This window comes from Arvicanthis niloticus, chromosome 3, assembly GCF_011762505.2.
Source record: "Arvicanthis niloticus isolate mArvNil1 chromosome 3, mArvNil1.pat.X, whole genome shotgun sequence".
Classification (NCBI taxonomy): domain Eukaryota; kingdom Metazoa; phylum Chordata; class Mammalia; order Rodentia; family Muridae; genus Arvicanthis; species Arvicanthis niloticus.
In genome coordinates, this window is record NC_047660.1 from 112,447,750 (window position 1) to 112,466,367 (window position 18,618).

The 18,618-nt window shown below is 42.0% G+C and overlaps 1 protein-coding gene across 2 annotated transcripts in view; it reads left to right on the forward strand.

Annotated features, from left to right (window-relative positions):
- Nucleotides 1–6,272: 6,272 nt before the first annotated feature.
- Bard1 (BRCA1 associated RING domain 1) overlaps nt 6,273–18,618 on the forward strand; it is a 69,239-nt gene continuing 56,893 nt past the window's right edge. Inside the window, exon 1 of one of the 2 annotated variants that reach the window (XM_034498841.2) lies at nt 6,273–6,570. In XM_034498841.2, coding sequence (XP_034354732.1) covers nt 6,431–6,570 — 140 coding nt within the window. In that variant the 5' untranslated portion in view covers nt 6,273–6,430. The remainder of the gene's footprint in view (nt 6,571–18,618) is intronic. The other variant, XM_076931717.1, reaches the window with a different exon arrangement.

The window sequence follows — 18,618 nt, forward strand, 5'->3', positions numbered from 1 at the left end:
TTCGACGATAATATAACCAGTTCTAAATGTAGGGGGAAATATACTGAGTATAGGTTTTGAGTTAACTTTCAATTGTCTGTGTCTGTACCAACCATGGTGAAGGGAGCTCGACTGTTCTATATTCACGGCTTCCGACAGTTTCTGAGTCTGTGATTCCTTTCAACAACCCTATGAGTATGAAGTCAGTACTTCTTTGTCTTTTCTTTTTGTCCTCCCCCTCTCCTCCTCCAGCTCCTTCTTCCCTCTGTCCTTAAGTCTTCCCTGCCTCCCACCATATGAAGTGGGACTTCCTATTTGTGAAGTTCGTACTTCTGCACTCAACTATATAGCTGGCTCAGAGACTGATATAAGTTAATCTGAATTTTACAAAAGGTGAAAAGAAATCCTAAAAGAGGCAAAAAAGATGGGCCCAAGGAGACATTCCTAGGAAATGACAGGGCTTGGCTTATAACCCAGCTTTGCTCAGCTCCAAGCTGTGTTCTTAATCATTATGCCATGTTGGATTCCAGAGGCACACAAGCCAGGATAAAGAATATTACTTTAGCTTATTTTAATAGCATTTTTTTTTTATGCAGGAAGACTAGCTTAGTCAGATGCACACAGCTCAATCAGATGCAAACAGCGGACACCATGATCCTAAATTCTGTGGTTTGTTCATTTCATTAATTAACATACTTGATTGTGCTCCTAATCAATTGCTTTCAAACTGAATATATATTTTTAAAACCTCTGGATTTCATAAAAGTCTTTGTTTTTTTTTTTTTTTAAAAGGGTTTCTGAAGCTCTCTTTGAAGACGAGGCTAGCCTCAAACTCAGAGATCAGCCTGCCTCTGCCTCCCAGCACTGGACTATAAAAGTTTTTTTCAAATAAAATTTGTATTGGACAAAGCGAATGTAGTCCCAAAATATCAAAGTGGTTGAGCCTACTGCATAATTCCATAATGGAAAGGCAGAGAAGAATTAGTGTGAGGGCAGAGATTTGTAAAACAGCTTCCCATTCCATAGGCGAAAAGTCTTGGGAATTCTGATATTCTATCTGTTCCATTTCTCTTGTTATACATGTTTATCTACGTAGCTCTGAGAAAGCTTTACTACTTGTAAAAACCCTTTACAACACAGGCACAGAAAAGTAAAAGTGCTGTAACAACTTTCAACAAACCTTTGCCTGACATTGAACCTGAAGATCAGGAAAGAGATCCAGGCTGAGATGGCTTTGTGCACAGGAGCACTGCAGGGGATAACTGAAGGCCTGTGGGGGAAGATGCCAGAGTGTTGGGGCACAGGATAGGTAAATAGGTTAAAGCAAGCAGTTTGTATGCCTCAGAGTTCTCCTAGGAACAGAGTGTTAATTTGGGGGAGGAAGAATCGTTTTGATAGTCTCAGGAACTTTGGAGTACTTAGTTGGGGAATACACACTGAGAAATGAGCCTACATTTCTGTGTAAACAGTTAGTTCTTAGGAAGAAATTCGGAAAGCGAATAGGAAACCACTTAGCCCCTTTAAACTGAGAAGTGCTGCAAACTATGGCTTTAGTAACACCTTATTGATGGACTGAATTTCTGTACAGATTTTCTGGCTCTGAGAGAATAATTTCAGTATTCATTTGCCACTCCCCATTACTGTTGGGGTGAAATAGATTTTGCGAAGTGTTCTACCACTACCACCAAATTAGTATTTTTGCAATTATTGGTCACTTCATCCTAAAAAAAAAAGGCTATCTGTGCTTTATACACACACACACACACACACACACACACACACACACAGACACACACACACACACACACCCAGAACAGTTGGCTCTTGAAATTGAGCATTTGTGGGTGAGGTGAGGAGCTGGTTTCAAAATGTAAAAGCTATCTCCAGTAATAGTAATGAGCTAGTCCTTGACTGAAGCAGAGTGAACAGGAGGACAATCTCGCTGATTCTTTTTTCTTTCTTTCTTTTTTCTTTCCGAGACAGGGTTTATCTATGTAGATCAGGCTGTCCTGGAACTCTGTAGACCAGGCTGGCCTTGAACTCAGAAATCTGCCTGCCTCTGCCTCCCAAGGGATTAAAGGCATGTGCCACCACTGCCTGGCTAATCTTGCTGATTCTTTTGAGTCTACTATCACCACCATTAAACAGTAACATGAGCCCTGGGGAGAGGTAACTGGGCCATAGCAAAGGGAAAGAAAACAGGAAACCAAGAGAGAACCCGTTGCATCTGTGCCACAACGGCTTCTACAATATTGAAGAAATGGGCCAATTGCAATCATCTGGTCCCCAAAGTATTTTACAAAATGTGAAATTTTCATTTACTCTGATCACAGTTAAGTAGTGCCATAATTAAAAAAGCATTTGATAAATGTGTTCCCTGTTCTTTAGAAATTATGTGACTGGACTGGACTCAGTGCTACTATTGCTTGGATGCTTATCAAATACAGGCAATTCACACTTACGCTTATGTGATAATGTAAAAAAAAGTCTATAAGATTTATTATCTCCATTTTCCAGACAAAGTTAATGTTTAGAGAGCCTGAAGATCTGACCAAAATCTACTGTCCTAGCACCCAAGAGGCTGAGGGAGGAGGGTTCCAATCAGCCTGGGTTACATAGCAAATGCTATCTCAAGAGTTAAAATTTGGATGGGTGGTGGTGGCGCACGCCTTTATATCCCAGCATTTGGGAGGCAGAGGCAGGTGGATTTTTGAGTTCGAGGCCAGCCTGGTCTACAGAGTGAGCTTCAGGACAGCCAGGGCTACACAGAGAAACCCTGTCTCGAACTCCCCGCCAGAGTTAAAACATGATGTAGGTTACACTTTTGTACGAGACTGTAATGGGACCAAGTCCTGAAATTATGTTTATTCCAGGAATGTTGAAGTGCCTTTCTAAGTTTTATCATTGGTGATCTAGAAGTTGATTATCCCCAGGCTTAGCAAAGAGTAAGCAGTGGCTTGACCGAGTGTGTAACCAAGGACTAGCTCCATGAGCGCCTCTGAGTTGTAGGAAAACTATGTGGTTAGTGTGCTTCTGTTAACGTCTCCTTAGAATGCTTCTGAGACCAAACAGGAGAAGTTGGGGTGTGGCTCAGTGGTAGAGTACCTGCCCAGCATGACTTGGGGGTAGAGGTGGGGTTGAGGATTGGACTGGATTTTTGTTTTGTTCACCTACTTTTCCTACTCGATTCTCAAGAAGTTACTGAAACTCAGTGGGCCTTTGTGATACAGCAGAACTACTTAAGGTGAGACAAAAAGAGCACTGGACTTAAAGGCAAAATAACGACACCTGGGTCAAGATGAGCCATATCTTAAATGCTTCTTTTTATAATGGATTTTGTTCGGCTGGACTATTCTTACAAAATTATAGTTTTGGTGACAGAAACATCAAGAATTTACCACAGCCTGGAAGACAGACACCCAGGATCAGCATTAGCATGTCACAGCTCTGATGAGGGGCTGCTTACTTTCTGTGTTCTTACAAGATAGAAAGTGAGAGAATTCTTCCTCAGCTGAAGATTCTTGTGGTTTCTGTGATTCCCAAAGATAAGAGGAGAAAGACCACCAACCCCAAATCACCAAACTAGTTAAAGCAATCAAGGAATTCAAGTAAGCATTTGTAGTAGTGGATACGGGCTGTCTCCTCCCCCCGCCCCCCCCTCAGCTGGGGTTTGAGAGGTCAGCTTTAGATGGGAGAAAAGTAGATGGAGTTGCAAGAGCAGAAAATAAGCATACCACGTTAGTCATAACGGCCTCCTGAAAACAAAGAAATGATTGCAAGGTGGTAATAAAGTAGACATAAAGTCAGTCATAACAATCTTTTGAAACAGAGGTAGGGTTGCAAGACGGTTATAACTTTTTGAAACCAAAACATGATTTCTGATTCCTGGAACAGCCAGTACAGAACCATTTGTAATTAAGGTTACAGGCTGGGCCTAGCCCAATCCTTGAGAAACGGAAGTTTAATCACAATCAGGAATGAACCTGGTTTGGTTTTTGTTAGCATTCTGTCTAAACTCCACCCCCACAGTTACCTGTCAACAGCCAGGTAGGCCTGACCCACTATAAAGGGGCCTGCTTGGCCCCTCCTCCTTCTCTTGCTCTCTTGTTCCTCTCTTACCTTCTTGTTGCTGCTCTGTCACCTTTCCCTTTCTCCATTTTCTTCCACTTCCTCTTCATGTGTGCTTGTGCTCTCTCTCTCTCTCTCTCTCTCTCTCTCTCTCTCTCTCTCTCTCCCCTCTCTGCCATTCTCTGACTCTACTACCCTCTTAATTTCCCTCCCCATGCCCTGAATATTCTAGTCTTGTGGCTGGTCCCTCAGTGGGAAGGGATGCCTGGGCATGGGCCTGCTGAGCCATCTCCTTCCCCTATACCTCACCACAGCCCCACAGAACATGCCCCCCTTTCTCTTTATCTTTTTATAAACTCATCGGTTTTACTCTAGGATGATGACTGCCAAGTCCAGGCTGGTTCATCAGTTCCGTCTTCAAAACCTCATGTAAACCTAAGTGTCTCCAAATGCTGTCTCATTAGTGGCTAGAGCTTCCATTCATGAACTTGGGGCAGACACAGTGATTCAGTCCCATGTTGAATTTAGTCTCAAGTTGTAGTATTCACATGAGGTGTGACTCAGATAATCAAGTAAAGCATTTATAATACAGTCAATGAACTCAAACTGTCAACTCTACCTAGAGCTTTATACTACATGTCCACGCTGGCTCTATAATAAGGGACAGGCCAGATGTAGTGGATTTCTGGCCTTTTGGGATTTGGGGCTAGAGGAGGAAAAATGCCCATATAAATGTGCATGGTACGAACTGTGAGGTTAAAAGTACCTGAGAGAATCTAAATTTGGGATCAGGGAAACCTTTCAAGAACTGATGTTTGAGCTGAGATGTGAAGGAGTACTGCCTAAGAGGAAAATTCCAGGTTCCAAAGTAAGTCTCTGTGTAAAAGCCCAGAGGCAGCAAGACAGGCTTTTGATGAAGAAAAGCCCCACGGGAGAATAATGGCACGCCTTCCAAGGTTGGTATAGGCCGTCATATCGAGTCAAGGAAATACCTTTAGAGATTTATTTATTTATTTATTTATTTTTGAGATAGGGTTTGTCTGTGTGGCCTTGGCTGTAGATCAGGCTGGCCTTTAACTCAGAGATCCACCCGATCGATCCCCTGCCCCCACTCTATGCCTCTAGTGCTGGGATTAAAAGATTGCCCACTGCAGGCCTTTCGACCTTTAATCAGGGTAGGGCCAGGACTAATTTTGTGTTTGGTAATGTTTTGGATATCTTTAGTGAGGCCTAAGAATGGGAGGCAATCTAGGCAGATGTGTGGATTTCAGTAAGAAGGTTGTGGCAACAATTTTCGGGCAAACAGAAGCATCTGGGGCAGTTAAGCAGAGACAGAGACATCGAATAAAAGGGGGTATGCAAGAATGTGTTAAAAGGTTGGAAGTTGTGGGGAGAGGGCTGTGCTTGCCTAGTGTTAATATTCAGATCCGCAGGAGGGCTAGGGATCTGGCTGGTGGTAACTTCTAGTATAAGGGAGGCTCTAGGCTCAGTTCAGCACCTAAACTGGGCGTGGTGATGCATATCTGTAATCCCCATTCACGCACGAGGTGGAGGATCACAAATTGAAAAGTTTCACTCTGAGTTTCACAGTGTAAACACGCTTGGGTAAACAGAAGCTGCTTCAAAAAAAAAATTCCCAAGGAAGGTAGACACTCTAGTAAGCAAAAACGATTTATGCAATTTATCAGCATATTTTAAAAGCAAACCAGAACTTCTAAGACACGCCCTTGGTCGGATATTTACAGCTAGCTAAAAGTTAAATTGAAACCTACTATTTAGCCGGCTCTTATATAAGAAAACTTTCTTATATAAAGGGTAGTACTTTTATTGTCATGGAAAAACTTTTCCAAGTTCAACAGAAGCGAGAACACCACTCTTTGTTAGTAGTTTCTAGGACGAGTTCCTGAGGCTAAGGGAGGGTTAGAAATCTGACTTCCGGATAAGTAAGTAGGGTGCAGGGGAGGAGGTATGAAACCCATGGGAGCCCCGCCTCTTTGAAGGCGTGGCCTTGAGGCCGTGCTGCTGTTTCCCGCGCGTTATGTCCCGCCTCCTATAGCTTGAGGTCGTGATCTCTACCCCCGCCTCCTCAACCCCGCGCCCAGGCACTTTGGTTTCCGCAGTCCCGCCCACAACTCCTGAGGGCGTGGCCTCTCAAGCTCTGCCCCTCCAGTTCCGGAACTTTGAGCGCCTTACTAAAGCCCCGCCCCCAAATCTTGAGGGCGTGGCCTCGAACCGCGTCCCTGGGTCTCTGGGAGTTTTTGCGCGTTTCGGCAGCCCCGCCCTAGGTGTCCGGCGGACTCTGAAACTCTGCGCGCAGCTGGATCCGGGGGTGACCAGCGGGGTGCGGCGCTCAAGCAAACCTGACCTCCCCACCTCCGCGGGAATGCCGCGCCGGCCGCCGAGGGTCTGCTCCGGGAACAAGCCTCCTCCCGTGCCCGCCATGGCACCGGCTACCGACGGGCTTTGGGCCCACAGCCGCGCGGCGCTTGCCCGCCTGGAGAAGCTGCTGTGCTGCTCCCGCTGGTAAGGACCGGCCTAGCGACCTAGTGTCGACCGCCCCTCCGTGTCCCACTCCTGTGTTTTCCGAGTGGCTTTCCAGTCACCTGCAGCAAAGAGGAGTCAAACGGCACTTTTCGAATTTTCGCGGGAGAACTGCCTTGGGGGCGTGGCTCAAAGCTCAGCTCGTTGGCCCCTCCCCGAAGGTGATGCTCGGAGCTGGGCGGGGCTAAGGCCTCTGGGGTCGTTGAGTTCGGTGCTCTGGGAAGGTGGTCCGGTGGGTGCGGGCCAAATTAACCCCTGTGATGCTGACCTTTTGGTCCATTTTCTAGTAGCCGACTCGGCGTGGGGGATGGGAGGCTAGGGACCTGCTTAGGGCTAGTTTGGGGATGGCAGTGTGACAGACACCGCAATTTTTCCTTAGTTTGATGGAAAGATTATGGCCCTGTACCACTGATCCTCCAACACGCCCTCTCATGAATTTTACTCAGTTCAAAATTCTTTCCTGAGTGGTGCTTTTTTTTTCTGTAGCTGTTTATCGAATACTACCCAGGAAGTGCTCTTTTCCCTTTTTTCTCTTTGGCAGTAGCGAATGTTGAACCTTTAGTCTTTAACACTCAGTTACTGTTATTTAGTACTCAGTAACTGTAAATTGCACGTTTTTAAAAAAAGTTAACTGACAACAAATTTTGCACTTACATTAAATTATTATTCTTTACAAAATCTTAATATTTGAGAGAATGGCATTGTACTTCTTAGAAGAGTGGCAATTTTGTTAGCATGAAGATGTTCTGAGCTCTGCTTGTGTTTTCCTAAAGCATATAGATCATCCTGGGCATAGACATCGGAAGCTCAACTTCTAGTTGCAATAGCAGAAGCCAGTGATGGCTCACACCTGAAATCAGCGGTTCTCAACTTGTGGATCTCGACCATTGAGGAACACATATCTGATAGTCTTAGGAACTGTGACTCTTGCTTAGTAGAAAAATTATAGTTATGAAGTAGCAAAGAAAATAATTTTATGGTTGAGGGTCGCCACTGTAGCATCAGGGAAGGTTGAGCCCCAACCACTGCTTTAAATAGTTGGACCAAAGATAGACTCACAGATGGAAATAGCCTTCCACTTAGAATGCGTCAGACCACATGAGTTCAGGTTCCAGCCACATCTTTGGTCTTCTCTGTACCTCAGTAATAATGATTTGCTCATTCATGTATCAATTTGCTAATACTAAAATTTGATGATAAACATTATTGAATACTTAACGACATACCAAACAGTGTTCTGAGTACTGAGAACTCATTAGTGAGCAAAGCCTACTTCTTGTGTTTCTGTTGCTCCTGCCTCACAAGGTTCCCAGACATTCTTTTTTTGGGGGGAGGGGAAGGGAGAGGAAAAAATTAAATACATGAAAATTGTTTCCTGTGGTGATTATCCAAAATGGTAACAAAAAGGTGTGATGGGAAAAAAATGACTTAGTCTGCTTGTTGAATCATTTGGAAGAGACTAACTAGGTAAAGTACATGAATAATCTTTAGATTGTCCTAAAATTAAACAACCAGTTTCTCTTTATGAGCTGCTAACTTTTCTTTTAAACTAAGTGAGCTTACCATAAGAGTCAAGGGCTTGAAGGTAGTAGTATTTAGGCCCAGACTTTAATATGTCACCTCTAGTTGTCCAGAGAATATGGGGTTTCTGTGGCTTTGTTTTTTATTTTTCAATTTATGAATCTTGCTAGATGAGCTTATTTGAATAAATAATATAATCTCATATAGGATATAATCTCATAGAGGACTTAGAATTAATTTTTCCTATGAAGTGTCAATAAATATTACTTAGGTTTTTCAGTCACAAATCATCTCTATTTTCTTTCTTTAAAAGGGTTAAAAGTCTGGGAGTGGATGGCCCTTATTCTCAGCTTTTTGGAGACAGTTACAATCAGATGCCTTTCTGAGTTTTTAGCCAGCCTGGTCTACATTGATTGAGTTCCTGGCTTACAGGACTACATTGTGAGACCCAGTCTCAAAAACCAAACAAAATTAAACCAAAATTACAAAAATGTTCTTTGTTCAAAGGGCTGTAGGAAAGCAGGCTGGTTTGGCTTGTTTGGACCAGAGACAACAACTTTCCAAACTTCTTTTCTTTTATTTTTCTGTTGATCCAGCAGATTGCTATGTAGCCTAGGCTAGCCTGGAACATCTTGTGTACCCATATTATCTTTAAATTAAGTGACCTCCTACTGTAGTGTCTTTAGCACCAGGATTACAGATGTAATCATGCACCATGTCCAGCCTCAGACTCAGTTTTAACAAAGCAAACTTAAGTTTAAAGACCCTTTGGATATACCGCTTTGCATTGCATAGGAAATGGTTTAGACCATACGGAAAATGCTTTTCTTTCCCAGCTTTGCTGTCTCAAGCTTTCTGCCTCTCCCCTCCTGCTTGCTAGAAGAGAGCATCACTGGACGGTCTGCTGCTTGCTTCAGCTCATCATCACCCAGAGTGTCATGTTATTTGAAATCGAGTATGTCCTTTCACGGAGCTTCAGAGTTCTCCCCAGTAGGCTGCTGATTACCCCGATTACCCTCACATTCAGCTTGCAGCTGTCATCTCTCTGGTGTTCCCAGCTGTCACCTGTCTTGTGTAGCACATTGGATCTGTTTTGCCACAAGCATGGCTTGCTTTTGCAGTGGATTGGCTATGTTACAGGGCATCCTTTTCTGACCTTTTAACATGACTCTGGCTTCAAGGTGAAGCTGGTGAATGTGTTGAAGAGGCCAGATGTGACATTGACAGTAGGGCCAAGCCTCACCACCAAATAGAAGCTATTTAAAGATTGGGGGAAAGGATGCTGGAAGACCTTATTATTTGAGAGGCTGGCAGAAAGCAGAGAACTGATGTGTTCCTAAAGGAAGCAGGAAATGCAGATAGGAGCTGCCCTGTTAGTGCATCCAGGTGTCCTGTGATGCTGTGTTGTGAATTAAAATTAATTGGGTACTTCTTGGCATATTTTTTGGAGTGAGGAGGGTTGGGTTTTTTATGCTGATTTTATTTTGTGCCTTTTATATCACTTTAGAGAAGATTAAAAATTAATAACTTAGAAGATAGTTGTTTTTTTCAAAATATTCCAGTTATTTAAAAGACAAATTCGTTTTATATATGTGTATATACATATATAAACTTAAAGCACATGCACACTGTGCATTTACATGTGTACACAGCCCTATACATGGATTCTAGGGACTGGGGAGGTTGCTTGGTGGTTAAAGTGTTTGCTGTCCAAACACTTGTTCAAATAGCATGAGGATATGAATTCAGATCCCCAGCATCTATGTCAAAATGAGGCTGCTGTGCCCTTTTGTAACCGCAATGTGGGGGTTTGGGGGAGACAGGTAGATCTCAGGGGCTTGCTGGTCAGCAGTCAGGCTGAAATGGTTATCTCCAGGTTAAGTAAAAGACTGTCTCAAAAACTTAGGTGAAATTATTGAGGGTCGTATTCTTAGTCTCTGTACGTGTCCATACATGCATATACCACACATGTATCCTCCATGTGTACAAGTATACATACAAGCTAAAGATGAATAGATGCCTGCCACTGCATCCCAGCACAGCTTCAGATCCTGGGGCAGGTTACTATTTGTTCACTTCCTTGTTTTGTAAGTGTTAATAAAATTGCCCTTTGTATCCATATTATGTATGGATGTTCTTAAAATACAGCACAGATTTCCTGACTCCAAGCATTTAGCTTTTGCCTTTCTTTAAGAGTTTTGACTCTTCAGAGTGATCCTTACAGGCCAGTAATCCTTAAGTAGGATGATTGCTCCCTGTGGATTGCTGTGGCACTGGTTGGTTATTCATTAGAACAAGAAATCACTGAGGCATAGTAGTGGCAATGCATTTTTTTTTTCCCTGTAAGGCATATGTGCTCAATTTTAAGGAGTACAAAGGATGTACACTTCAGGGTAAGTTATGATGAAGGCCCAGGGGTTGTGGAGTAAGCAACTTTGCTTAGGTCTATGGTGGAGCAAAGCTATTAGGCTTTGTAGTTAAACCTTTGAGATGTGAATACATTTTTATTAATAAAACCATTGGTGACAATGGTGGTGGTGGTGGTGGGTGATACTAGCAAAGGAGTAAGCTAAGAGTGGTAGAATAAACAGGGAGTGGGTTAGATGCTCTAAGACTTAAAATCAATTAGATCTTGAGGGATCAGTAGCCTAAAAACAAAGTGTTCATTCAGTTTACATAATTATTGTTCTAGTTCGCTTCCCTGTTGCTGTGACTAACACCATAACCAAAAGCAATTTGGGATGAAAGGATTTATTCTAGTTTATACTTCTAGGACAGAGCCTATCACTGAGGGAGACTATGGTAGGAACTCAAAACAGGAAGCTAGATAGAAGTAGAAACTGAAGCAGAAACTATGGGATACTTTCTGCTCTCTAACCAGATCTCAGCAGGCTTACTTATCCAGCCCAGGCCCAACTGCCTAGGGAGGGTGCAGCCCACAGTGGCCTTGGCTCTCTCCATCAATGGTCAGTCAACACAGGCAGTCTGATAAGGCAGTTTATCTGTTGAAGTTCCCTGGACCCAAGTAACTCTAGGTTGTTTCTAATTGACAGTTAAAAAAAAAAAAAAAAAAAAAAAAAAAAAGTAAAAGAACCAGTATAGTTAACTTTCTAAGGAGGGCTCTTCATATGGCTTTCCTGAAATCTGATGTCCTTAGCTATTCAATGATGAATATAAACGAGTTGGCTTTGAAAGTTTGAAAGCTGTCTCCAGTATTCAGACTTCATAATTATTAGCATTGTTTACAGCTTTTAATAAAATTAACATATATGTAAAAGGCAACACAGATTGTTAGTGTCCACATCCTCACGTGTAAAATTTCTTTATTCATGGAATTTATTTATGTGTCATTTATTTGTTTGTCTCCTTCAATTATGTTATAGTTCTTATAAAGATAGGCTCACATTTTTAGCCACAGTGCCAGTATGTTTCTAATGGTAAAATAATGAATGAAAAAAATTAGGTCAAGTGGGTCCCAGCTTCAAAGTGGTGATGCTAAGATGACCTACTTAAAGTCACCAAGAGCTCAAGAGAATCCTGCATTGGTTTCTAGTGTTAATTACTGATACTGAACAGTGGTTAAGGCCTCAAGGCAGATGTTCATGTAGGTCAGTCTGACTTCTGAGATTCAGAGTTAAAACTACGATACATACAGTCCCATTATGGGTGAAGGCCCAGCCATTGTTATTATATAGGGCTTGTGACTTCTACAGAAATTATCAAACACAAGGGAAACCTTTTATTTTACTTAATTTTAAAACAGGGTCTTATTATATTGCTCAGGTTGGTCTCAAATTCCCAGATTCTCTGTCCTTAGCCTCCCTGGTGCTGGGTTTGCCCCCGTGTGTTACTGAGCACAACTGGATGCCTTTATTCTGTCCTTTATCCCATAAGTGAAGGTATTACTGGTAAGCAGATCTGGGCTCAGGGGAGACACTGGAGAATGACAATAGACATATGAGAGTTACTTGCATGTGACTGAAGTCTCTTTCTAGGAATGGGAAGGGAAGAAAGGAACACTTAGGTGTGAGCCTTGAAATCCAGAACGGCAGGTGAAGGGGATGAAACTTTAAAAGACGGCCAGAAGAGCAGTTGCTTAGATGTTGTTTTACTTTGGAGGAAAGGGAATAGAAGACAGACTCAACACTGGTCACATCTACATGATAGTCATTGGGGCTTCTCTAGCAGATTCTTCTAGGATACAGTCTACTGTAATTAGTCATTACGAGGATTCTGGTGTGCATTTACTTTTGGGATAATTGTCTCATTTGACATTTGCTGACACTAAGCAATTAAATACAAATTTAAAGTTTTCCCTTGTGATTTACCTGAATCTGACATATAAGAAGTCACAGAGACTTCAGCCAGGGACGAAGATCAGTGCTCAGCCATTATCAGAGCAGTTTTCTCCTGCAGCAGATGGGAACAAATAGAGACCCACACAGCCAGACAATATGCAGAGAGAAGAGACATTGGATCACCCAGTTCTATATGGGATGTCTCCATCAAATCTCTCCCCTGAGGGCTCAGGGAACCCTATGAAAGAGGAAGTGGAGTGAGTGTAAGAGCCAGAGGGGATAGAGGACACCAAGAAACAAGGCCTTTTAAATTACAAGTAAAAAACTCCATGAACTCAGAATACAGAAAGCAGCATTCACAGGGCCTACACTGGTGTCTGTACCAGGTCCTTTGTGTGTGTACTATGGCTTCCAGTTTAGTGTTTTTTATTCCTGGGTGCAAGCAAGTGGTTTCTTCATCTGTAATTGTTCCTTGTGCCTTTTCTTGGGCTCTGTTCCTTCTGTTTGTTTTGTCCTCCTGATACATTAGTTTTTGTTTTGTGGTGTACTTTATTATCATCCTTAAAAGCCTGTTTGTCTCTAATGAGAGACAGAAAGGGGGTGGATCTGGATGACAAGGGAGGTGGGAGGAATTGGGAGGAGTAGAAGGAGGGAAGCCATAATCAGGACATATTATGTGAGAAATAAAATCTCTTGAATAAAAGGGAAAAATAGTCACAAAGAATAAACTGCTTAGTTGGGCATGATGGTTCATGTCTGTGATCACAGCCCTGGGCAGAAGCAGGAGCATTATGAGTTGAATTAGCCTGAATGGCTCACACACAAACACACACACAAAAGCAAACATAAAACCCAAACCAAATGAATCAGCTATTACTCATTTACCTTTTCTCTAATTCTCTTAAAGGGAAATGTAACAAGTTGCTTAATTAGCTTGGGAAGTTTGTACAATTTCATGTTAAACACAGATCTGTAACTTAAAAATACCTTGAGGATACCTTACAATGTAAGGGCACTGGAGTCCTTGTTCCATCTAATATTAACTAGCAGTTGGTACCTCTTGGGAGTTTAGGAGAGTCAGTCAGTTAAATACTTCCACTTCATTAGTATAATCTCAGTTTAATTCAGTTTTCCTTTGCAAAGAGAATACTATCAGTAGGTGTGCTGTCTAGTTTTGTGTCAACTTGACAAACGAGAATAATCTGAAAGGAGAGAGAACCTCAACTGAGAAAATGCCTCTATATGATTTGGCTATAGGGCTAGAGAGATGGCTCAGAGGTTAAGAGCACTGACTGCTCTTCTTAAGGTCCCGAGTTGAATTTCTGGCAGCCACATAGTGGCTCATCACCATTTATAATTGGATCTGATGCCCTCTTTTGTCATGCAGGCATACATGCAAATACATTGCATGCGCGCGCGCGCGCGCGCGCGCACACACACACACACACACACACACACACCCCTTTACAAAATTTGGCTGTAAGGCATTTATTTTCTTGTTAGCGATTGATGGGGAGGGCCAAACTCATTGTAGGTGATGCCAACCCTGGGCTGGTGATCCTGGGTTCTGTAAGAAAGCAGGCTGAGCAAGCCATGGAGAGCAAACTAGTAAGTAGCATTCCTCCATGTCCTCTGTATCAGCTACTGCCTCCTGGATCCTGGCCTGTTTTCATGTCCTGATTTCTTTGGTGATGAACAGCAATGTGGAAATGTAAGCACAATAAACCCTTTCCTCCCCAGCTTGTGTTTTGGTCATGGTGTTTTTGTAGTGGTGATAGACCCTGACTAAGACAGTAGGATTGTTTCGAATTGCTTGTTTTCACTGTTTAGTTTGTTTCTAAGTTATAATGCACTGATCTTTGCAAATCCACTATACAGAGAAGTGTAGTCAAGAGAATTGTAATGCTGAATTTTTTTTAAATGTATGGAGCCTTTAAATGTCTTATCAAGGAAGCGTCTTTTCTGCATTTTTTCTATTATATTTAAATATAGAAAGTAGAGTAAGGGTAGAGTATAAATGCTAATAGAAATGAATTTTTGCATGATCTTTCATTTGCTTTATCCATTAAGGGTTATTGAGATTCATGCTAGGTAGATAAAAGAGATCAGGGAACTCAAAACAATTTAAGTCTCATGTGGAAGGAAATGAGAATCTGACAGGTAAAATAAAAAGTATTTGTTTTCAGCATTAAATTCCAGAGCCCCAATTAGATGTTATCACTGCTCTTTGGACCATTAGAACATCTTATATCTTCCTTAAGTCTTATGTCACTTTGCTTATGTTGGGGTCCAGGAATTGCCTCACAAACCACATGAACACCGATCTTAGACAGGGATAGTTTATTGAGCATACACTCCAAGACTGAAGGACCAGGGCCATGGTCCAGATTCTGGAACTGAATTAAGATTCTATAGGCTTTTAAGCCTGGGATCTACAAATACCTGTGCCAAGGTATTCTGCCAGTCAGGATTTAGGGATGGGGGATTTCTTAGGAACATATCTTTGTTGTACAGTTATCCTGCTCCCATTGGTTGGGGTATTCAGTTGTGGCAGTGGATTTGCCTTGTCTAATGTTCTTGTCTTAACTTATCTACTAGGATGGGACTTGTTTTAACTTGCTAACCAGGATGTCAGTTACTTATGTTCATGTCTCTTTCTGTCAAGTAGGATGTCAGTTCCGAGGGAGGTCTTACCAAACTTTAATCGACCACTACTCACGATGAAAGTTTTATTCCAAACAGTTTCTTATATTGGTGCAGGCGTCCCTCTTATGTTGGGGTCCATACCAGGGTCAGCGTATACCATAAAACATTATACACAGGTTCAGGAAGTGCTGCTGGGTTGTTGGTTTGGGTTCGAGCTTATTGTGGGTAACTATACAAAGCAGTTCAGAACATAACAGTATGTAATCAACTTGGGCATGAGAAACAACATATGAGAAAGTTTTCTTATGTTATTAGTAACAGTACAACATGGCAGGCTAGCCAGGGAACAGTTACTTAGACAATGCCATTTTATGTAGGCCTTAACATTCCATTTAGGCCTTAATATTTTACCTAGGCCTTAACAGTTTATATAATATCCCACTGATTCTAAGCCCCCTTAGGAAAGAATGAGTCAGCTTAGTGTCCTTCATGTGCCTAGTAATTGCATCAAGTCCTGGGATGAAACTAAAATCCAAGAAGTCCTCTGCTTATTTGTTTACTAGTATCATTGTTATTATGTTCCCTTCATAGTGTTTGGGTAGTGTGTCAAGCGTGTCAGGTCTTTGTGTTTACTGTGTAGAAGGAAGTGTGGTCTAGGCTTGGAGAATGGGCCAGGCAAAGCTGTGGGGCTGGAGCTGGACAGAGGCTAATGAGGAATGGTCACAGACGTTGGCCCAACCATAGCAGAACTCTGCTGAGGAGCAACAATAAGGGTCACACTGCATGACTTTACTGTTACCAGATTCTGAAGGGCACTGCAATGGTAAAAATGTTTACTTTAAAATAATACCCCTGAAGGGCTGAATGTCAGGTAAGTCTGAATCTTGTCTGGTAACTCATGGTCATTAGTTTCTTGTGCATCTTTTAAGAGATTCTCTGTGTATGCCTTCATATGAGAGGATGCTGTACACGAAGTAGCTATGACATGGATTAGCTCTGACCTTCCTGGTAAAGAATTAAGTTGCGTGTGGTCTTGTGCAGTAACAACTTGTGCTGGAATGAGTATTTTTACCATGATTTTAAGTGCTTGTATATATGAACATAGTTGACAAAGGCAAATATATTTATAAATATTGACAAAGGTGAATATATTCTTCATCTCTTGTCACTCCTGAGGTCTGTAGCTTAGGTTCAGTTGACTTTTTACTTCCAGGTTTCTAAATAGCAGATCCCCCATTTCTAGGTTGGGTTTTGTTGTTGTTTGTTTGTTTAGATGCTATTTTCTTATTTCTTACTCTTAAAGCTGAATTTTTTATTTTCTAATAACCTTGTACTATAGAAGTTTACCAGTACATTCAAGGTACAAAGTAATTTCCTATTATTAATTAAGTCCACATTTCATTATTTTGTCTTATCTCTTATAATCTTTGAAAAGTCCTGTGTGCTGATTTCTTTTTAAACAATATATGTTACATTTTAATTGTATGTTCTTTTTCATTTTTAAAAAAAGTTCAAATAGCTTTATCCAGGGGCCTTTGTAAACATTTTCTTTAATTTTGATGATTTATACATGTATACAGTGAAATATGATCACAGTTATCCCCTGCAGTTCCTCCTATATTCTCCTAATCCACCCTGCTCCCAACATTGCCTTTGATTTTTTTTTTTTTTTTTTTGAACACTAAATTCCATTAATGTTGCCCTATGTGAATGGGCGATGGACCATCCACTAGAGCATTGGAAACCTACCAGTGGCCACCCCCTCAAATGATTCTCTCCCTGGACAACTCTCTGTAGCTCCTTCTTAGTAAGGCTCGAGGCCTGGAGATCATCTAGCTTGTCTGTGTTTTGGTAGGTTTAGCGTGCTGTTTCTTAATTTTTGCAAGCTTTTAAAAGCTTGCCCAGAGGATGTCTGGTGTTTTGACATTTCTAAATTTACAAGTGACCCAACAGAAATTGCTGCAGCTGAAATAATTTGGTTAAAGATGGGTTCATTTAAGATTTTGGTTAGTATCTCTTAGTTGTAAGATAAAGTTCTTTCATTCTTAGTATCCTAACTAGAGGCTGGCCATTCCCTGAAGTCTGTCTTTGACACAGATGAACTCCACCCTCCAGTGTCTGCCTTGTATCTGCCCTTGAAGTTGGCCATGCTTTCTCTCCACATGGCCATCACACTCTCCTCACTGCTCCTTTCCTCAGAACCCACGAACAACTCAACTGACATTCCCCACATCTTTTCTCGTTTGTTAACAACCTTAAGAAATCCAGTCTAGTCCACTAATTAGAAAAGGTCTACTCATCACTTTCCCATCGATGTTAGTGGCTGCTAATTACATGATACATAGTGTATCATTGCTAGGGTGAAGGGAAGGAACTATAAAAAAGGTTCAATTAACTTATATAAGATATCTTAGGAAGGAAATAAGAGGTTTAGAAACAGATTTTAGACAGTGAATTCAGTGGTACCAGAGAAAGCCAGTAGACTGTGGGCTGACTGCATTGTGGAGACAGGCTGATACAGAGGGTTGAAAGTGAAGCAGCCAAGGCAGTGCTGAAATAGCCAGGTAGAGGTTCTGTAAGAAAGTTAAGACTTACTAGAAGGAGAAGCCTCAGGAAGAGGATGAGATCAGTGTGAACTCACAGAGAGGAGGAAGAGCCAACACCCCTCCCCCCACCCAGAGACCCTTAAGCATGGGACTTCCTAGAGAGCACTTAGTTGAGTTGAAGGGTTTGCTAGAATGGGTGGCAGGTCAAATGCAGTGTTTTTTAGGTCGAAGGAGAGGCTACCTATGCATACTAACCTGTGAGTGACAGGAAGGAGATTCAAATGATGATGTCACAGACTTTAAACAGGGAAGATATGGAAGCTTGACAGCAGTGCATCTCAGAATGAGGAGTGGCTGAGGGAGGGCTTCTGAGTCGGAGGAAGGGGTGAGACTACGGAACAGGTAGCCAGTAGTCCAGAGGATCACAGGCTCACCCCATTGGAGATGCCTAAGGGCACAGGTAGCCTTGAACATCCATGTAGCCATTGCTTAGCATTTTACTTCATCATTGCAGAGATACAGATGTGAAGGAACACTGCTTTTTAAAGGAACTATAACATTTCTTTCTCTCTCTTATTTTGGATAGAGTCTCATTTTTGTTAGGCCAAGGTGGCCTGAAACTCATTATGTAGTACAAGCTATCCTTAAACTTAGGATCCTTCTGCTTCTGCTTTCTGAGAGTAGGGAAATTAGATGTGCACCACCATGTCAACCTTTTTCTGTCTTTACTGTGAAATCCAGAGCCTGGACAAACATGGCAGGGATTCCCGGGGACTGCATGGCATTGTGAACTTCCATTCATGAGTATTTTAGGAGCTCAGCAGTACAGGTGGCTCTGAGTCATTAAGCTTTGTAATCTGGGCTGAATAGTGAGTCCTAAGAACTACAAGGATGGTCAGTATTCACTAGATGGAGAACAGTTAGGTTTGCCCAGGATGTTGCAACAGGAGATACACAGAAAGGTGTTAGAGGTTCATGTTGTAAGAGACCAAGTAGAATTTAGTACTTAGTTATGAAAG